Source organism: Sciurus vulgaris (assembly GCF_902686455.1).
Source record: "Sciurus vulgaris genome assembly, chromosome: 13".
In the NCBI taxonomy this organism is placed as follows: Eukaryota; Metazoa; Chordata; class Mammalia; order Rodentia; family Sciuridae; genus Sciurus; species Sciurus vulgaris.
The window spans coordinates 57511353-57529753 of record NC_136474.1 but is presented as its reverse complement, the minus strand read 5'-3'; the positions used below and the strand labels follow the sequence as shown (position 1 = coordinate 57529753).

The 18401-nt window shown below is 36.5% G+C and overlaps 1 protein-coding gene across 1 annotated transcript in view; it reads right to left on the bottom strand.

Annotated features, from left to right (window-relative positions):
• The window catches only part of DSG2 (desmoglein 2), a 58839-nt gene that overhangs the window by 8809 nt on the left and 31629 nt on the right, over positions 1-18401 (bottom strand). Inside the window, exons 4-11 of the mRNA XM_079109319.1 lie at positions 14854-15015; positions 14586-14730; positions 13447-13613; positions 11516-11653; positions 11217-11402; positions 6895-7160; positions 3667-3809; positions 3033-3260 (exon numbers count right to left, since the gene is read on the bottom strand). Coding sequence (XP_078965445.1) covers positions 3033-3260; positions 3667-3809; positions 6895-7160; positions 11217-11402; positions 11516-11653; positions 13447-13613; positions 14586-14730; positions 14854-15015 — 1435 coding nt within the window. The remainder of the gene's footprint in view (positions 1-3032; positions 3261-3666; positions 3810-6894; positions 7161-11216; positions 11403-11515; positions 11654-13446; positions 13614-14585; positions 14731-14853; positions 15016-18401) is intronic.

Here is an 18401-nt window from a genome sequence, read left to right as displayed (position 1 = left end):
AATAAAAGTCATGATTAATTACAATAGCTTAAAACTTTCCTGACCTATGTAAATATTCATTAAAATAACTTACTTGCAAGATATGATAGAGAACACAAAGATACAAATTAAGTGTTTCGGTTTCATCTTTGTTTTTGAAGTAAGAAACATTTTAAGCACCAAATTTTATGAAATTTGATCTGGGTGGTTAGAAATATACTTTTAAAATCATCACAAAAGCTCTGGGGAAATGAGGAAAGGATGTAGTCATTTGTTTAAGGAGTGTGGGCTCAGGAAAACACAGCCTAGAAAAATACAATTAAATTCATGATGGGCTCTGATGGGGTATGTGGGAGGGGAAGATGGTATTTTCACTCTATTGGTTATCGTCAAAAAAAAAAGTTCTGACTCAAATACAAAGAAGTTGTTAATATTTTTTTTGGGATGGCATTTGGCTATGTTGCTGAGACTCGCTTCAAACTCACTATCCTCCTACTTCAGTCTCCCAATTAGCTGGGATTATAGGCATGCACCACTCTGCCTCCCTCGTTAATGTATTTTTCTTTTTTACTTATTTATTTTCTTTTTGCATATTTTTTATTGGTACATTACAGTTGTACATAACAATGGGATTTGTTGTTACATATTCATACATGCTCACAATATAACAATATAATATAACAATATAACAATATAACTGCCAAATGGGAGTGACAATAAAACCAATTTACTCCCCAGCACCTGACCCCTGACCCTCTGGTCCCTTTCTTCTACTGATCTCCCTTTGATTTTCATGAGATCCTGCTGCTCCATTTTTCTTTCCCTTTTTCCTTTCTAGCTTCCATAAGTGAGACAAAACATACAACCCTTGACCTTCTGAATTTGGCTTATTTTACCATTCATTTTTCTACAAATGACATCATTTTATTCTTTATGTCTGAATAAATCACTAATATTCTTTTAATTCTAAGCCTTAAGTATACTGTCTCATTTATTAGTCTCTATAATTTTTCATATATAAAAATTTTCCCAGCTAAATAAAAATAAAAATAGAAAGAAGCTATGTATCATGACAGTTGGTCAATCACCTTCTTATACAACCAGGGACAAGAAAGCCTGGGTTATAGAATCCTCTCTCTAAACTGCAGAGTTATATAAAGAATAATCTCAGTGACTTCCTGTTCTAACACTGTTAACACACTTCCTTAAGAGTCTTATGTTTCTAAGGCTATGAAAAAAAAAATTCAAGGACTCATCAAGCTTAAATATGTTTATTTTTAGATAGAAAAGCCACTTACATTCAGAGAGGCAGCACAGCACCTAGGCAGAGTCTGGGTTGAGTCCTGGCTCCAGGTCTTAACCTAGCTGTGGCCTCAAGAAAGTCAGGAAAACTCAGTGTGCCTTTGTTTCCCCACCTGTAAAATGCTGATAATTGTAATGTCAAACTTCTAAGGTTTAGAGTAAAAGGTGCTGAAGACTACGTCCAGCATATACTAATGTCCATGTGGTTCTCAGATAAAATAAAGGAGTCTTGGGATTCTAAGTTCAATGCAAAATTCATTTACATATTTTGGTCAAGGAAAGGCAAGCTGCAGTCAGGCATTCAGCCTGGGGGTGTCCCAGGCCTCTCGGGGTACAGAACTGGATACTATTTTCAAGTTTTGATGCCTGTGATGAGACTACCAGGAGAACCACGTGGACGCCTGCCACCCGAGGGCTCTTGCTGGCTGGGAAACTTGACACAGAGAGCCTCAACTAGTCACGAAGTTGACTCATCCTCAGTGGGAAGGCAACCTGCGTGAACCAAGGGCATGACCATCTGCTTCAGGTGAACTTGTAAATCTGAGGTTTGGAATTACGCGAAGGAATACTGAAGCAAATTAAGGACACTGTTTTAATGTTTTGTATTGACAGGAATATATTTATACTTGTTTTATGTTTATGATGTTATGGAAAATTAGCCCTATTAAAATGACAGATGTATAACTCTAGAATATATAATTGATATTACTGACTTAGACTTGTGGTTTTAGGCTAAAATGTCAATATTTTGTTTGATATCAAAATATTAAAGAGAATTCTAGGTGCAATGTAAGTTCAACTTATACGAACCTTGGGTATAAAATCACAGGGAGGTTTTATTTGTTAATTTGGATCACTGAAGTATATAAAGAAGAAATCAAATACATTGTTTATATATGCAGTTTAAAATGTTGAGGGTGTTTTAACTTGTAAACTGGTCAAAAATTATTCAAAACCTCTTAAAATGATTATAAATATTTGCTAAACTTAAAATACCATGACAAACCTGTAAATTAAGAAAAACTTGCAGATTGCATTTGAAACTTTTCTGAAATGAACACTGTTTAAAACAAAATAGTTTTGTGGATAGACTTTTCTGCATTCAAGACTACCCTAGAGGACACTCAAAGCTCACGTCAAAACGAGGACTGTGTCCAAGATGTGGACCCTGACATGGGGCAGGGGAACATCAGATAGACCCCTTGTCATGTGATCTCCATCACACACTAGCATTTTAACTACGAACAAGTTACTGAACTCTAGTTAAGCCAAGGTTTTCTCAGCTCTAACCAGGGAATAATATTAGGGATTAAGGGTTAAATATGATAAGGTTCACAGAGTGCCTGACACAGAGTAAGTGTTCAAAAAATATAATCTCCCTACTCCAATAAATGTTATTTTAAATGGAATTATCATTAGCATACAGGAGTTATAGAAGGTGCCTACTATGATTATTATGCCTAGAAAAGCTTGTTTCTGTGCAGCTTATGAAACAAGTGCTTTTTAGATCTCAAGAGGTATTCAGAGAACACCCCACTACCTTTAAGACATTTTAGATAAATTTTCTTCTTTCCATAGGCATGTAAAAGATACTAAGATATTATGTATGTAGGTTCAGAACCTCATTTTACAAAATGCCTTTAAAAAATTTTATTGGAAATATATGTGAGGATAAAAACAACCTACAAGGATTTTAAAAATCTACCATGCTCAATATTTTGATTTTAATATAGCCCAACAATTTTGCTTACTTTCTTGTTGTATTATTTTCCATTTTTCTGCCATTCCGGGTGGTTCATCAATGATAGAGAAGCTGAATGGCTCACTATTCTGGTACCCATCCAGGTCCTCTGCAGTAACGTTCACATATGGTACATCATCACAGATATTTTGCACTGGGTCCAACAGTGTGGGGCAGTTGTCATTGATGTCTTCAACTGTGATAAGGACAGTGCCAGTGATGGTTTTTCTAGGATAATCTGAACAATAAGAGAAGGAAGAATTATGTCTATTCTGATCATATTGTTGACAACAGACACAGTTTGAATTCTCTTGCCAACTTGATACAGAGAGTGTACCAATCACTTAGGACACTTCCTATCCCAGATATGTCTCATATTCCAGATTAAGTACTGACTTCTAAGTCACTGAATAAGTAGGAATATGAAGCTCTATCCATTAGAGAGATTAGATTTTTTTTTTTTTTTTTTTTGGTGCTGGGGATTGAACCCAGGGCCTTGTGCATAGAAGGCAAGCACTCTACCAACTGAGGTATATTCTGAGCCAAGATTAGATTTTTATACATATTCAAAACAAAAGTTCCTGATGCTGAAAGATAAAATCTAAATACACATAATCAAGAAAAATATCTATTTAATAACTTACCGTCTGATATAGCCAAAATCTTTGCAGTGTATGTACCATTTTGGACATATCTAGATTCAAAATCAGGAATTTTTACAAGTTTAATTTCTGATGTGACAGGATCCACAGAGATCCAATTATCTTTATCTTCCAATTTGGCATATCTGTTGTAAAACAAACATCAAATTATTTTTTAATTCTGGACAAATTGGGGATCTCTACAACTCTTTCAAAATTAATTTTCATTTCATATATGTTCTTGTTACAGGCAATTGTTTGGCTGTCTTTAATGTTTTGAAACCTTCTTAAAAGTTCTTCCTACAACATGTCACATTTCCTGACCCTTCCTTATTCCTGTGGTGTACTGAGACACAAAAATAAGGAGATTACCCTTAACCTATTAACCCGGGAAGTTGTCAATTACTCTGTAGTCTGTCCTGTAGCTGTTGATCTAATCTCTCCTAAGTTTGGGTTAAGGCTTTGGGGAATAATTTAGTAACACAAAAAGATGGAGAAAAGTAGACTTACATTACACTGTTCATTGGGATGTGGTCAATATTTAAAAATACTGTCCTTAAAAAAAAAAAAAAAATCAACGAAGTGCTTTAAAAGGAAGTATCTAAAATTTTTGGGATATTGGTGAGTGTTAGGAAAAATAACTTTCAGGTAGAAATGGTTAGAAGTAGAAACAATGCTGACAAAATGATTTCTAGGTTTCTTTGCTCAAAGTAAAGAGAATTACAGTGAAAAGAGCCAGCTATGGGGAGGCAGGGGGAACGGTTCCTACTGTATTTTCAGAAATGTACATAATTCCATTTAGTTTAACATATAAAAATACAAATATAAACTAAACATGAGTATCTCGGCTCAACCAAATTGATGGTTTATTTTTCTATTAAGTGGTTGTTTTAGGCACATAAGAATGGATGGCTAATTTACAGCAATATTTATTGTATTTTATTTTATGTATTTAAATTTTGTGTATTGTTTTTTTTTTTTTTTTTTTTTTTTGGTGCTGAAGATTGAACCCAGGGCCTTGGGCTTGACAGGCAAGCACTCTATCAACTGAGCTATCTCCCCAGTCCTTGTGTATTACATTTTTAAAAATCTGATCATACATTTGAACTACATTTTTATGTCTCTTACTATTTCTACTAGTAAATAATTCAGATTTTCACGAGGACCTCAGAATTTCCTATGAGGAACTTTAAAGCTGGGATCTTCTTGCTATTCACAGTTACCCCCATTCATACTTAAAGGCAGAATTTTGGTAATAAGTATCACACATCACGCTGGAATGCTTTCTGTGGTCTAACTTTGGACATGTCCTAACTACTCTCTGTTGTGAAGATGAGATGCCATTCAAGTAGATGGCAGCTCACATGCTGTATCAAATATCCATACACAACTAATACAGATGAATAATAGGCAGAATAGTAAATTGTGATAAAGTTAATGATTCTACTGCTGTCCTTGTAAGGATTTCAAAATAAGCTCTGGGGAGGAGGATGCAGCTCAGTGGTAGAGTGCTCGCCCAGCGGGCACCAGGCTCTAGGTTCAATCCTCAGTACCGCAAAAAAGAAGAAAAAAGATTTCAAAACAGCAATTACTAATTAGTTAGATGAACACCAGAAGATAATTTAACTTAGCTGTGCCTCCCATTCCTTTCCTAAAATAATAGGTTTGAACTGAACTTTAACATTTTTTTCATTCTAAAGTTCTATAATTGCATGTTAAAGAAGCACAGTGCATCATTCTTGCAGGGAGAACTATAGTTTTTTGGATATATTTATAGCCTCTATTAAAAATAGCGGCCTAGGGCTGGGGTTGTGGTTCAGTGGTAGAGTGCTTTGCCTGGCATGTGTGAGGTCCTGGGTACAATCCTCAGCACTGGATATAAATAAATAAATAAATAATGAATAAATAAATAAATAAAATAAAGATCCATTGACAGCTTAAAAAAAAGAAAAAATAAAAAAAATAGCAGTCTGAATTTAAAAAAAAAATGGTGGGAAACAATTTTCAATAGACAGCCACAATACTATTGGCAGATAGTTAGAACATATAGACTTCTCGGGAGATAGCAGTGAGAATTTTTCACATAGAACCTCATGGAGAATCCTCAATTTTGTAGATTCAGGTAGGGACTGCCTTGTTTGGTGCAGAGCAGGGGAAATTAAAACTATACCACCCAACTCAGCAGAGGCAGGCTGGCTCCTATGGAGAGGATAGGCAAAGATGGTCACCAAGACCCCACATGTCAAAAACAGTGGAAGCTGTTTCTTAAAATTATTTTTGGAAATAATTATTTGGCTGAATTCTATAGGAAATGTGTTCAAAGGAAAGAGATTGTTGAAGTGCCTTTTTGGCACAGTTTGGCTACAGTTGGCCATGCTTCTGAATACAATGTTGCATGAAGCACTAGCACACAGGGTCACAGACATAAGCAGACAAGCCCAAGCAGCTCTGGTACTTAGTAGGAAGTTGCAAAAGCTATGCATCCTGGGCAGCAGGTGGGAACTCTCTAAATCCAACCTGAATCCCTGCAATTTCATAAATAATAGCCCTATAGAGAGTTTTCTTTTCTATGACATAGCTCTGAAAGTTAAGAAGTAAATTTACTGTGAAAATTTTAAAGCATGCAAATCCAAAATGTCACGATAGAGTACATCGTCAGGTCCCTTTTAGTGTAGTGATGGCACTGTGGCCTTAGTAAATGTATTCTGAGCAAAGTCACTACGATCAAGACAAACACAAAAAGTAAGTTCACCAATCCCAAAAAACAGCATGATTTAGAGCAAGATTCATTCTCAAGATTTATGTGTGAATAAAACTAGTTTTCCCATATTCAAACAAGAATTTTTTTTTTTTTTTTTTTTTAATTAAACTTGTGTAGAATGGCTTTGTGGTAAATTTTATCTGCGACTTTCTTACTTCTCAAGACTTTTGGGAAATAGGAGAGTTTAGAAAGCATTTTTTTCTGAGCTTGTCTTTTATTGCTTTTCAGGCTTCTGTAGCCAGAGCTATTTCTTTGGTGAGCACTCTAGCCTCATCCTCACACACAGGTGGCCCAGGGAAGGGGATTCGGATGAAAAGACCTCTGCATGTCCTAGTTACAGGCACATCTTTGGGAAATTAACCTACAGACCTTTGGAGAGTTATACTGCTGGGGTGCTCAGATTTCATTAAGATATTTGAAAACAGGCACTTAATTTAAAGTTTGGAAATATATTCACAACTATATCTTACTTTACTTGAGCTGGTTGTCCAGTGTCTTCATCAAAAACTTGAAATTTTCCAATCGATAGGCTTTGGCTTGACTTGTCCATTCCTTCACTAGCACGAAATGAAATCGTGCTGCTTCTAAAATGAATGCCTTCTTTCACGTTTTTCACCTTTACTTTGATGGGGATGGATGTGGGCTTATATTTATTCCTAATTGACTTGTGAAAAGCCGCTTTGTTAGTGACAATGATACTGAAGTCGAGATTCTTCATTTGTTCATAATCAACTTCCTAGAAAGGCAAGATCAAAGTTTCTAATAGAGAAAACAACCAGAACACACATGGACAGTGTGCACACACATTGTAAATGTTAGATATCTTAATCTGACACATACATAGCAAGTACCATAGCATCAAGTATTCCAACTCACATTCATACCAAGTAATTACAAGTTCTCTATCAATTTGGATATTCATAAATATTAAGAATGTTTAATAAGCATTCCCAGATTACTTTTTAAAAGGTCAAATTCATTTTTAAAAGGATACATTTTTATTTTTAACAATCTAAAGAGATTTTTTTTAATGGAAACATTAACGGACATTCAGTAAAAATTAATATTGCTTAAGAGGTGCTCCTTTTAGTGAAAGAACTAGGCACTATGTGGTAGCACTGCTAGTTCTGTCCCCCAGGATAGATTAACACCACACACCAACATCCTAAAATCCCCAGAATTCCTGGAGTAAAGAAAAAAACCCAGGGATTTTCAAATTTGCTTAAACAAAGAACCTATGTCCTGCCTTTGTAGCATAGTATCTATTAATATCTGCTTTGCTGTTAATTCCTTAAAAGATTAGCCTTCTTTCAAATAGGTCTTTGTGAATTACGGTATCTATAATGTCTGTTTGATATAATCTCCTTATCACTCTCTCTATATATCGTATGCTCCAATTTTTCCATTTTCATTTCATAAACATTTCTATAGTAGTCTATTATTTAGATATACTTAATTTACTTAGCCATTCTATTACCAGACACTTGGGCCATTTGCAATTTTTAAATATAGTTAATATTTTCCTGAACATTCTTATACAACTTATTTTTCTGGTTGACCTATATGAAATTACTGAAAGAATTACCTAGTCAAAGTTTATTTAGGCCCTATTCTTTCATTGTTTGTTATTTATAGTGTTCCCAGATATTTAGATGCAAGGATCATTTTTTCTTGCTTCTTCAGTATAACATCAAATACATTACATGTGTTTACAGGATTCTAGAAAAGTTGTTCACTTCTTTTTTGGGTGATTTAGCATGAATTCTGTTTTCCTCTATGTAGAGTTTTTATGGACAACAATTTATTTTGCCCCTTTTAAAATATGGATCACTATGTGTTAGGACAAGGACACAACAAAAAATGACTAGAGAAAATACATTCTTCGTGACTGTCAAATCTTTGTGAGAGTTCTTTTAAGATGCTCTTGCACCTGATATGCTAGATTTGAAGGCATGATATGTGCTAGATGAGACACAGAATCTTCCAGCCAGTTATCATTGGTATTCAAGAGTCAAGGCAGTATAAAAAAGTGAGCTAGGTACTAGAGCCATAAAAATTGTTTCAAAATGTTTGTCATAAATAGTTGTAATGCTCCAAAGACAATGAAAATATTTTCAACATCATGAGCAATGGACAAGGTCAAATACCTCTATTTTTTACAACTCTATCAACATATTTTATCATTTCCATTTTTGCTATTTTCCAATAGCATTATGGATTTTAATTTGTTGGTAAAGCTATGCACAGTTTTCTCATATAATGACTTATTACCTCTCTTATTTTAAAATATTGTTCATCGCCTCTACCTTTTTTTCTTTTTTCAGTTTTATTCAGGTATAGTTTATGTACAATAAAACTCACCCTAAGTTTACAACATGATGATTTTTAGTATTTGTAATCATCAGTATGGTCCACTTTAAAATATGTCCATCATTATAAAAAGTTCCTTCATGCCTCTCTTATATCCCCAGCCCCATGTAACCCCTGATCTGCTTCCTCTCATTTCACCTTTTCTAGAAATCTCCCATAAAGGACATCATAGAATATGTAGTATTTTGTATTTGGTGTCTTACACATAGCATAAATTTTTTGAGGTTCTTTCATGTTGTAGCTTGCATCAGTACTTTAGCCGTTTTATTCAATAGTATTCCTTTATATGGATATACCACATTAATCTGCACATCAGTTGGTGGCCATTTGGACTACTCCCAGATTTTGTCTGTTATGTGGTTATAAACATTTTGCACACAAGTCTTTGTATAGACATATGTTTTTATTTATACTCACTTCTTTTTGATTGCTAGGTCATGGGGTAACTATTCTATGTTTAACTTAAAATTTAAAAAGAACTACCAAATTGTCCTTTTATATTTCCACCAGTAATATATAATGGTTCTACTTTCTCTGTATTCTTGCCAATACTTGGTGTTGTCAGTCTTTTTGATTGCTATGGTCTGAATATTTCTGTGCCCATAGAATCCATACATTGAAATTCTATTCCCCAAAGTGATGAAATTGAGAGATGGGGCTTTTGTGAGGCCTTAGGAACCCTCATAATGAGATCAGAGCCCTTATGAAAGAGGCCTCTGGGATCTTGCTGGCCTCTTCTGCCACATGAGGATACAGCAAAAAGGCACCATGTATGAGCTAGAAATAGGGCCCTTACCAGACTCTGAATCTACTGTGAGAAATAAATTTGTTGTTTATAGGCTGTGAAGTTGATGGTATTTTGTTATAGTTAATGATTTTGGGCACCTTTACATATGCATATTTCTATTTGTGTATCTTTTTTTTCTTTTGGTGCTAGGGTTTGAACCCAGGGCCTTGTGTATGGGAGACAAGCACTCAATCAACTGAGCTATATCCCCAGCCTGTGTATCTTCTTAATCTCACATCTTTTTAATGGAATCCGATTACTGCCCTTATAATTTGGAAGCAACTTCTTTATATAGCTGAAATAGTAAATTTGTAGTTTTCTCCCACCCGTTGCTTTCATTGTAATGCTGATTTTTCTACTTTTCATCCACACTCCTCTTGGTAGGAATAATTATACTCCTTTTGTGTGTGTGTGTGTTATCACTCAGGGGAGAATGTTTGGAGTGCTTCTGCCATTCATCAGCATATGATTGCTTCTATGAACGTTGTTGATCTTATCTCAAACATCAGGCATGGTTGTACCTATAATTGATGACTAAAAATTGTGCTGTTTCTACATAAGCAGGTGAATTTATTTTATCTCTGATGATTATTTCTTCAATAATCATTTGTCTTCCTTTTAAATATGAGGTAAAGTATTCAATTTTCCTCTACTTTTAAAGAGGGAGTTTAAATGCATATAGTAGTCTACTGGTTAGTGGTGCTCATAATTATTACTATGAAACCTCAATTATTTTCTATTCTGTTATTCATTTTCCCATTGTTAGATCTTTACCTACAGTCATGTTTTTATCAAAATTTAGAAACTTCTTGAATCAATTTTTGTCTGTGTATAACTTAATGAAATAATATTTTTAAAGCTGCAGCTTTGCATTTTGTTTTAAAATCTGGCAAGTCAATTCTATCATAAACCATTTTAAAGTACATTAATATTATTCCTTGCCTATTTTGCTACATCTATCTTGTAATTTTTGTTTAAAAAGTGGGAGCTCTAAGAACTCAATGTATAAGACCCTACATATGCTTACGATTCAATTCAATTTTTCTTCATTTATTCAGTGCACATGAGATTAGAATATTTTGTTCCCAAATGTAGCCCTCACACTAATAGTATTAGAATACTAGTAGGTTTTTGTTTAAAAGGCAAGATGATGAGTTCCACCCGGTTAGGCTTTTTGATATTGGCACCCAGAAATCTTCGCTGTTGACATGTAGCTTTATGAGGCGTGTCTTCGTCACACTTAAGTGTCAGGTTATCACAGCCTTTATTTTTGGATTCTATTAGTGAGGTTTGGCTCTACTGTTAAATAGACTGAGAGGTGGTAAGTGAGGGGATACTCAGCAGAGGCACGAGGTCATGGTGCGGGAATGCTGTCGGGCATGATGGGAAGTGGGCGAGGCAGTGATTGTCATATTGTCATATTGTCTGGCTAGGATCAGAGTTCCCTGATCTGAATCTGAGCTGTTGTGCAACCATCTGCTAACCACACAGCTTGGGCAAACAGGGATGGAAACTATCTCAAACAACTGTGTTGCTGGTTGTGCACATAAAGTATTTGTGCTTGGAGCTCAAGATATGCTAGATTCTCTTCAGCTACAACTTGTCCCACCCTAGTTTTGAACACTTATGACTTACCTTAATAAGGGTCACAATCCCTTCATTAGTCTGGGCATCAGTTTCTATGTGGAAATAACCCCCTTCGTTTCCTGATGCAAAAGTAAAATTTGCTAACCAATTATCAGAACCTATTTCATCTGCATCGGTCACTTTTATGCGCATAACTTCTACATTGACTTGATTTTCTTCAATCATTCCTTCATACTGCAAAATAAGAACACATGATTTTTATTCTGATATAATACAAACAAGGGGTATATTTTTTTCTTAGGGATAAAATGTGAATAAATAGATACATTTAGTATAAAAATATTTACCATTTCATTTTCCACTACAGGGATATTGTCATTGACATCCAAAATACGAATCTGAACTTGAGCTTGTTTGACTGGTTTGTCTGTTATTTGTCCATTGCCATCCCTTGCTTCTACTGTCAAAGAATAGCTGCTGTGTTCCTGCAGAGGAATGAAAGATATCCAACTGGGGTGAAAATGAATTGCTCCCAATCTATCTTTCTGATTTTAGTTTACTTCATCGTTAGGAAATGGACCACAGTATACTTCATTCATACATAAGTTTCACGATCTGTTGTTTTTATGCTCTTTATTTGTAGTCAGAGCTTTTGTGAAAGGGCAGAAAAGCCTAGCAGAGTTATTGACAGTCAAATTCTTAAATACTGTCATTGGTGATATTCTTGGAAGATTCTGTTCTTAAAACAGTCTTTACAAAGGGACACTGTTCAAAATATAGTTCTTTCTACAAAGTAAGTCATGGTGGGATTGTACAAAATGTTTTTTTTTCCTACCCTATACATCATTTTTAGCTAAAAAGTAAGCCAGGAGAACCTAGTCCCAAGAAAACTTCGCCAGCGAAGGCAAAACCTGGTGATCTTTACCCTGACTTCCCCAGGAATAGGATTCTTAGGGACTATGTCCTAGACAATGACTAGCATTCGAAAGGGAGTCTTCTCTTCCATGTGTAGTCCCCTCACTATGGCTATATTCTGTGTGGCTGGATTTAAGAAGTTTGGCAGCCGCTGCCAGTACATGGGTGGGGGGGGGTCCTATGTAGGGCAAAACCACACAATGAATGAAGGACAGTTGAGGCTCTGGAGCCAGCCACCTGGCCTCCAATTCTGGCTTTGTCACTTACTTGCTGTGCTACACATGCACTTAATCCCTGTGATTCTCAGTTTTCTTATGTGTAAAGATGGGGATAATAATTGGATCTGTCTCAGAGGGTTTCCATGTGGATTAAATGAGTTAATCTATGTAAAAGGCTTAGGACAGCACTTGGCCATGGTAACTGCCCAATAAATTACAGCTCTTAATCTTGGCTAAACTTTCCATACCTCAGAGACAGCAGCTTATTAAAAATTACACCACTAACTCAGAGTGATACTTTTCCTCTCTAGTTTTATGAGAACAGGTGTAGAGAAGAACGTTGGGAGTGATCAGATTCTTAAATTTTACAAAGATTCGGATGGGAGGTTGGCAACAATCCCTTGCATCTGAGCCAAGTTGATTTTCCAGAGTATAATACTGTATAATTTATATTTGAAGACAACACAGTATTCTTAGGATCACCAACATTTTCCTCTTGTACATTACAATCTTTGTGCACGTAGCATCTGAAACATCTTTTATTTCTCCTTTTAATTTAAAAATTGGAGTTAGAAATTCAAGGAATGAAAAACTGTTGAGAGAGCAGTCTACCTAGGTAACCTACTCAAACTTCCCTTTAATTTGGGATTTAAAATAATTTCCCCTTGCCCCCACCACCCTGCTCCCTGCATGTGAATTAGAGATACTGGAAGTTCATTAGAGAACCTGCCAACTGGGGAACACTGCTTCAGGACTCTAGGAAACAGAAATCTAACTGGAGAGGTTCTAGTACAGTGTTGTCTTTATGTAATTATAATTCCAATATAGATCAACATGAAAAAATTAAGCTGATATTTTATATTCTTTTTTTCATGTAAAGTCCTCCACTTCTGGTGCATTTTTAAAATACGTCTCAATATGCATACAGCACATCTCAGTTTGGACTAGTCACATTTCAAATGCTCAGGAGACACATATGGCTAATGTCTACCAGACTGAATAGCACATCCCTAGAAGAGGATGCTTCTTAGTTATCCTGTGATTGAGGAATATCGAACAAAATAAGAAAATTCAAAGAAAAACAGGAGCAACTGGAAAAGACAGTAAGGAGTTTAAAAGATGAATAACGTGAAAGTTTAATTTACCTCTCTGTCCAAGGTAATACTGGTTGTATAAATCTCTCCTGTATCTTTATTTAGATAGAACACTGGAGGATAGGCAGGCTCCTGAGAAACGATTCTGTAGGAAATTTTAGAATTCATGGTATTGGGCTCATCTGCGTCTGTTGCAGTAATTTTCATCACAAGTGTATCTGGCATTAGAAATAAAGATGTCCAGGGTAAGTCCACTTACATATGATATTATTTTATTTTTAATTTGGGGGGGCGGCGAGGCAGGAGTATTGCAAGTTCAAAGCCAGCCTCAGCAACTTAGTGAGAATCTAAGCAACTTAGTGAGACCCTGTCTCAAAATAAAAAATAAAAAGGGGTTGGGGATGTGGCTTGGAGGTTAAGCGCCTGAGTTCGATTCCTAGTACAAAAAAATAATAAATAAAGTTTTTTTTAAAAAAAATCAGTTTACCACAATCAAAAATTTAACTGAATGAGGAAATAAGCATGACTGGAATAGAAGAGAAGGAAAACGGGACAGAAGCAAGGCCGAGACTGGGTAATTTTCTGAACAATTGCTCTAAGAGGATCTCACATGTGCTCAGTAGCTAATACAGAGAAAGACTCATGAGCAAACACATGATCCTGATGTTTATCAAGATACAAACAACTCAGGAGAAGTATGATTAGTCTTTTTCTTTTGAGCAAAGAGAAATCTCTCCTTGGAGTTTTCTACGGAGTATAGCATTGAACAATGTTATCAAGAAAACTTACAGTAAAAATAATATGTAAGAGGTTAGCAACTCCACCCAGTGGCCTAAAGCCAGCCAGACACCTGTTTTTGTTTGCAAAGTTTCACTGGAACACAGTCATGCCAATTTGTTTACGGAGTGTCTCTGGCTGCTTTCCTTCCAAAGGGCAGATATGAGTAGTTGCTATGGAGATCTTACCTGTCACATCAGTCTACCATCTTTCCCCAGGGTAAAAAAGATGAGTTTAAAGTCCTTTGAATTTATCTTAATAAAAACGGTTATAAGCCTACAACAACAGGTTTATTTTCATATGTCCTGTGGGTGACACTCCACTTCTGTTACAATATGGGATTTAGTGTTTATTTACACAATGGAAATTAAGTGGTGTTGGTAGGTCATTAATGAAAAATAATAGACTCTTACGTGCTGCACTCAACTCTTCAACAGACCCAACGAAGACTTCCTGTGTGAACACTGGCTCATTGTCATTGATATCAAGAACTTTAATGCGTAGTTCTAATGGTTTCTCAAGATTGTTTCCTTTTGCATCCAAAGCATAACCCATCAGCTGAAATCATGACATAAATAATAAGATTAGTTTTAAGTTAATGTAATTGAACTCCAATAGCATAAAAAAATTAAATCATAACTATCACCAAAGAAAAACTACAAACAAAATTGTTCTACTTACCAGAAAATAGGGTGTTTCTTCCCGATCAAGAATGCTGGTAACATTCAGTTCTCCAGTGTTTTCATTAAAGACAAATACACCAAAAGGTGGCTCTGTGATCCCTTTTCCAGTGTATCTGTAAGTAATTTTTAGTCCTCTTTCTTCTGCAATATCAGAATGGATCTAACATAAAAACAAGAGGAGTGTCTCCAGGTAAATTCTTTTTAGTTTACACCGTAAACATTTTAAAGGAACGATTTCCATTTGAAGTCGTCAAGACACTGATAGGAGAGAGATGGCACAGAACCTGCGCCGGCGTCAGGGAACCTGGGTTCGAATTCTATCTTGACTGCATCTGAGTTACGTGACACTGAGTTAGCTACTTACCCTCCCTGTGTCTCAGTTTTCTTATCCTTTAAATGGAGAGTATGTATTTACTTTTTAGGGTGATTGTGAAATTAAGACATAACTGTGTGTATCTTGCAAGAGGAGGAAGTAGATTTTAAATTTGGCACATATGGTAAAAACTGTAGGATCAAAATCACCCTCATTAATCTAGTCAATTATCTGGAAATCATGAATAAGGCATCTTTCCAGAGAAGGATTAAAACCATCACATGCTTCCCTGGGTGGAATGGCTCAGCACATCATGTTTTCCAACTTGCTAGATCTTCTGTAGTTACCACCTTATTCTCCATAAGCAACTTCGTTTGTATCTCTAAATGCTTCTCTGTGGTCACCTATTGGTTCCTCAGTTTCTCCCTTAACATATCACTGAAGTCATCACCACCGCCAACCTGCTTGGCCAGGTCTCTATCCTGAAACTTGAGAATTGTTTACTCTTTCTTCCCTCAGGCTTCCCAACATGCATCAGGGTTGTTGAGGTTTCTGCTGGGAGAAACCAAGAGATAGCAGGTAGGGCCTCCAACCTCCTGCTACACCAGCTCAGCTCCTGGAGTGCAATGGTAAATCTGGAGTAGTCACATGATCACTTTTCACTGGGCTTCTGTCTTTCTGCCAAATGCACGTATATACACATATACCTATGTATGTGTATTTAAATATACATTACAGTATTTATAAGGATATTCTAGGTCTTTGCATACTGCTTATATGCAGTATATAATTCTACTTACATTAGAAATAAAACAAAAACTGTGGACAGAACTGTTGGTGTATACATACATATGTATGTAACTAAGAGTTTATAAGCATATATATACATATGTGTTATGTTTTACATATGAGGTTCTCTCCAAATGCTTGTGTGTGAGACGATGCAAGAAAGTTTAGAGGTAAAAGGATTGGGTTATGAACTTTTAATCTAACCAGTGCATCAATCCTCTGATAAATATTAACTGGGTGGTAACTATAGGCAGGTAGGGTGTGGCTGGAGGAGGTGGGTCACTGGGGGCATGCCTTTGGGGTATATATTTTGTCTTGTGGAGTGGGGCTCTCTCTTGCTTCCAGGTGTGATATTCTGAGCTGCCTTCCTTCACCACACTCTTCTGCCATGATGTCCTGCCTCACTTCGGGCCCAGGGGAATGGAGCCGGATGTCTGAGGACTGACCTCTGAGACTGTGAGCCCCAAATAAACTTTTCATCCTCTAATTGTTTCTTGTCAGTTCTTTAGGCCACAACAGTGAAAAAAACTGATTAAAACAATATGTATTTCATAAGGTCTGAAAAAAGTTAAACCGTTGGCAGTATTACCTTTTGGTAAGAAATTGGGAAAGTTGGAGAAATTTAATAAGATCTTCTGTTTTTCATGGAACTTTTACTCATTAACAGCCTGCACAATTAAAATCAGTAAAAACAGCTAACACTTATTAAACCCTTAAGAATCAGGGTGAACAGTTTAGTTCAGTCATAGGGTGACTGCCTAGCATGTACGTGGGTTCCAAATGCATTTTAGGGAAACCTATTGAAAGATTATGAATTACTGAGATCTCAAAAAAGCAAGCCAAAATAAAACAAACAAACTCAGTTGTTTGTATATATACTATTATGTGGAGCCATACTTAAAACAGTCCAGATTTTAAGCAGAGTTTAGTGGTTCACATCTGTAATCCTAGCGACTAAAGAGGTGGAGACAGAAGGATAGCAAGTTTGAGGTCAGCCTCAGCAAATTAGTGAGACCTTACCTCAAAATAAAAAGAATTAAAAGGACTGGGAAGTAGTTCAGTGGTAAAGTGCCCGTGGGTTCAATCCCTAGTACTCAGTACAAAAAAAGGGAGGTCATATATATTAAAAAAAATGTTGCTATAAACAGGAACCTTTATTTCAAAGGCGCAGTTTCTCTTAAAAGAGCTTTTCACACATGATCTTTATAAGATTGGAAAGATAAAGGTAAAACCTGGATTTGAACAGTATTCATTTACATGAATGCTTACTGAGCGCCTATTGCACACCAGCGTGGGTCAGGCACAGGCAGGACCTGTGAGCTCTAAGGACTAAGCCATGCCTTCACGGAGCTCACGCTGTACTGAGGGAGGCAGACAACGAAGCAAGCGATGTTTGATCCAGCAGTGGAATATGCTGTAAGCCAACCTGATACAGGTGAGGGGCAGAAAGTGGGATGAGGCAGAAGGAGGTGACACTGTGCAGAGGCCTGATATGTGCTAATCTTGCAAATTATATGTGGGGATCAGATTCCAGGCAGAGTGAACAGCCTTGCAAAGAGTAGGAAGCTGGAATGAGCTTGTGGTCAACTTAGGGGGATGTAGCAGAGTAAGTAATGGGAAGTGATTGGAACCAGGGACAGAGAGGAAGCCATGGCCAACCAGTCACATGGGCTCCTGTGGTCCAGGGTAAGAGGGTTGCTTCTTCCATTGCCCTGGGAAGTTACTCAAGGGTCTCATCCAGGAGGTGAGCATGCTTTGTCTTTTCAAAGGTTTGCTCTGGCTAACTTCTGGAGCATGGGCTCTGTGTGGGAGGGCGTGGCAAGAGAGAGAGAAGGGGACAAGGTGGGAACATTTTTTGTAAGGAGGGTTGGAAATGACAAGGCCTTGTACTATGGGAATGACTTTGAAGACAGTGGGCAGAGTTTGGATGTACTTTTTGGGTAGAACTGATAGTACTTGCTACAAACTGGCCTTTAAAAACTGCATGGAATTATAGTGCCATTTACAGAAATGGGTAGAACTTTAGGACAGCAGCTTTAGGGGAAAATAACAACAACAATAAGGGTTCAGGCTTGCACATCTATGAGGTACATTTGTATGAGGATTACCACATAATTTACCTAAAAATTGGACCATTTGAGAGTAAAAGGGGAGCTACTAATTATTAAGCTAGGATGACAGGCATGAATCAGGATGTGCAGTCACCCTCCCGCTTAGACCTCAGTTCTTTCCATTTTGAAAACTACTTTTTATGATAATACCCTCTTTTGAGTATTGTAACACTGTATTAAACTAGAATTAAGCTAATGCCAGATCCCTTAACTCCTAGTTGAATCAAAACTTAAAGTGATAGATTTTTTGCTAGTGATGTTGCATCTTTCAGAAGGAGAAAGAAAATCTCGAAGTTGGTACTTTTTGCTAACAGTAAGCTCTGCTAATTTCCA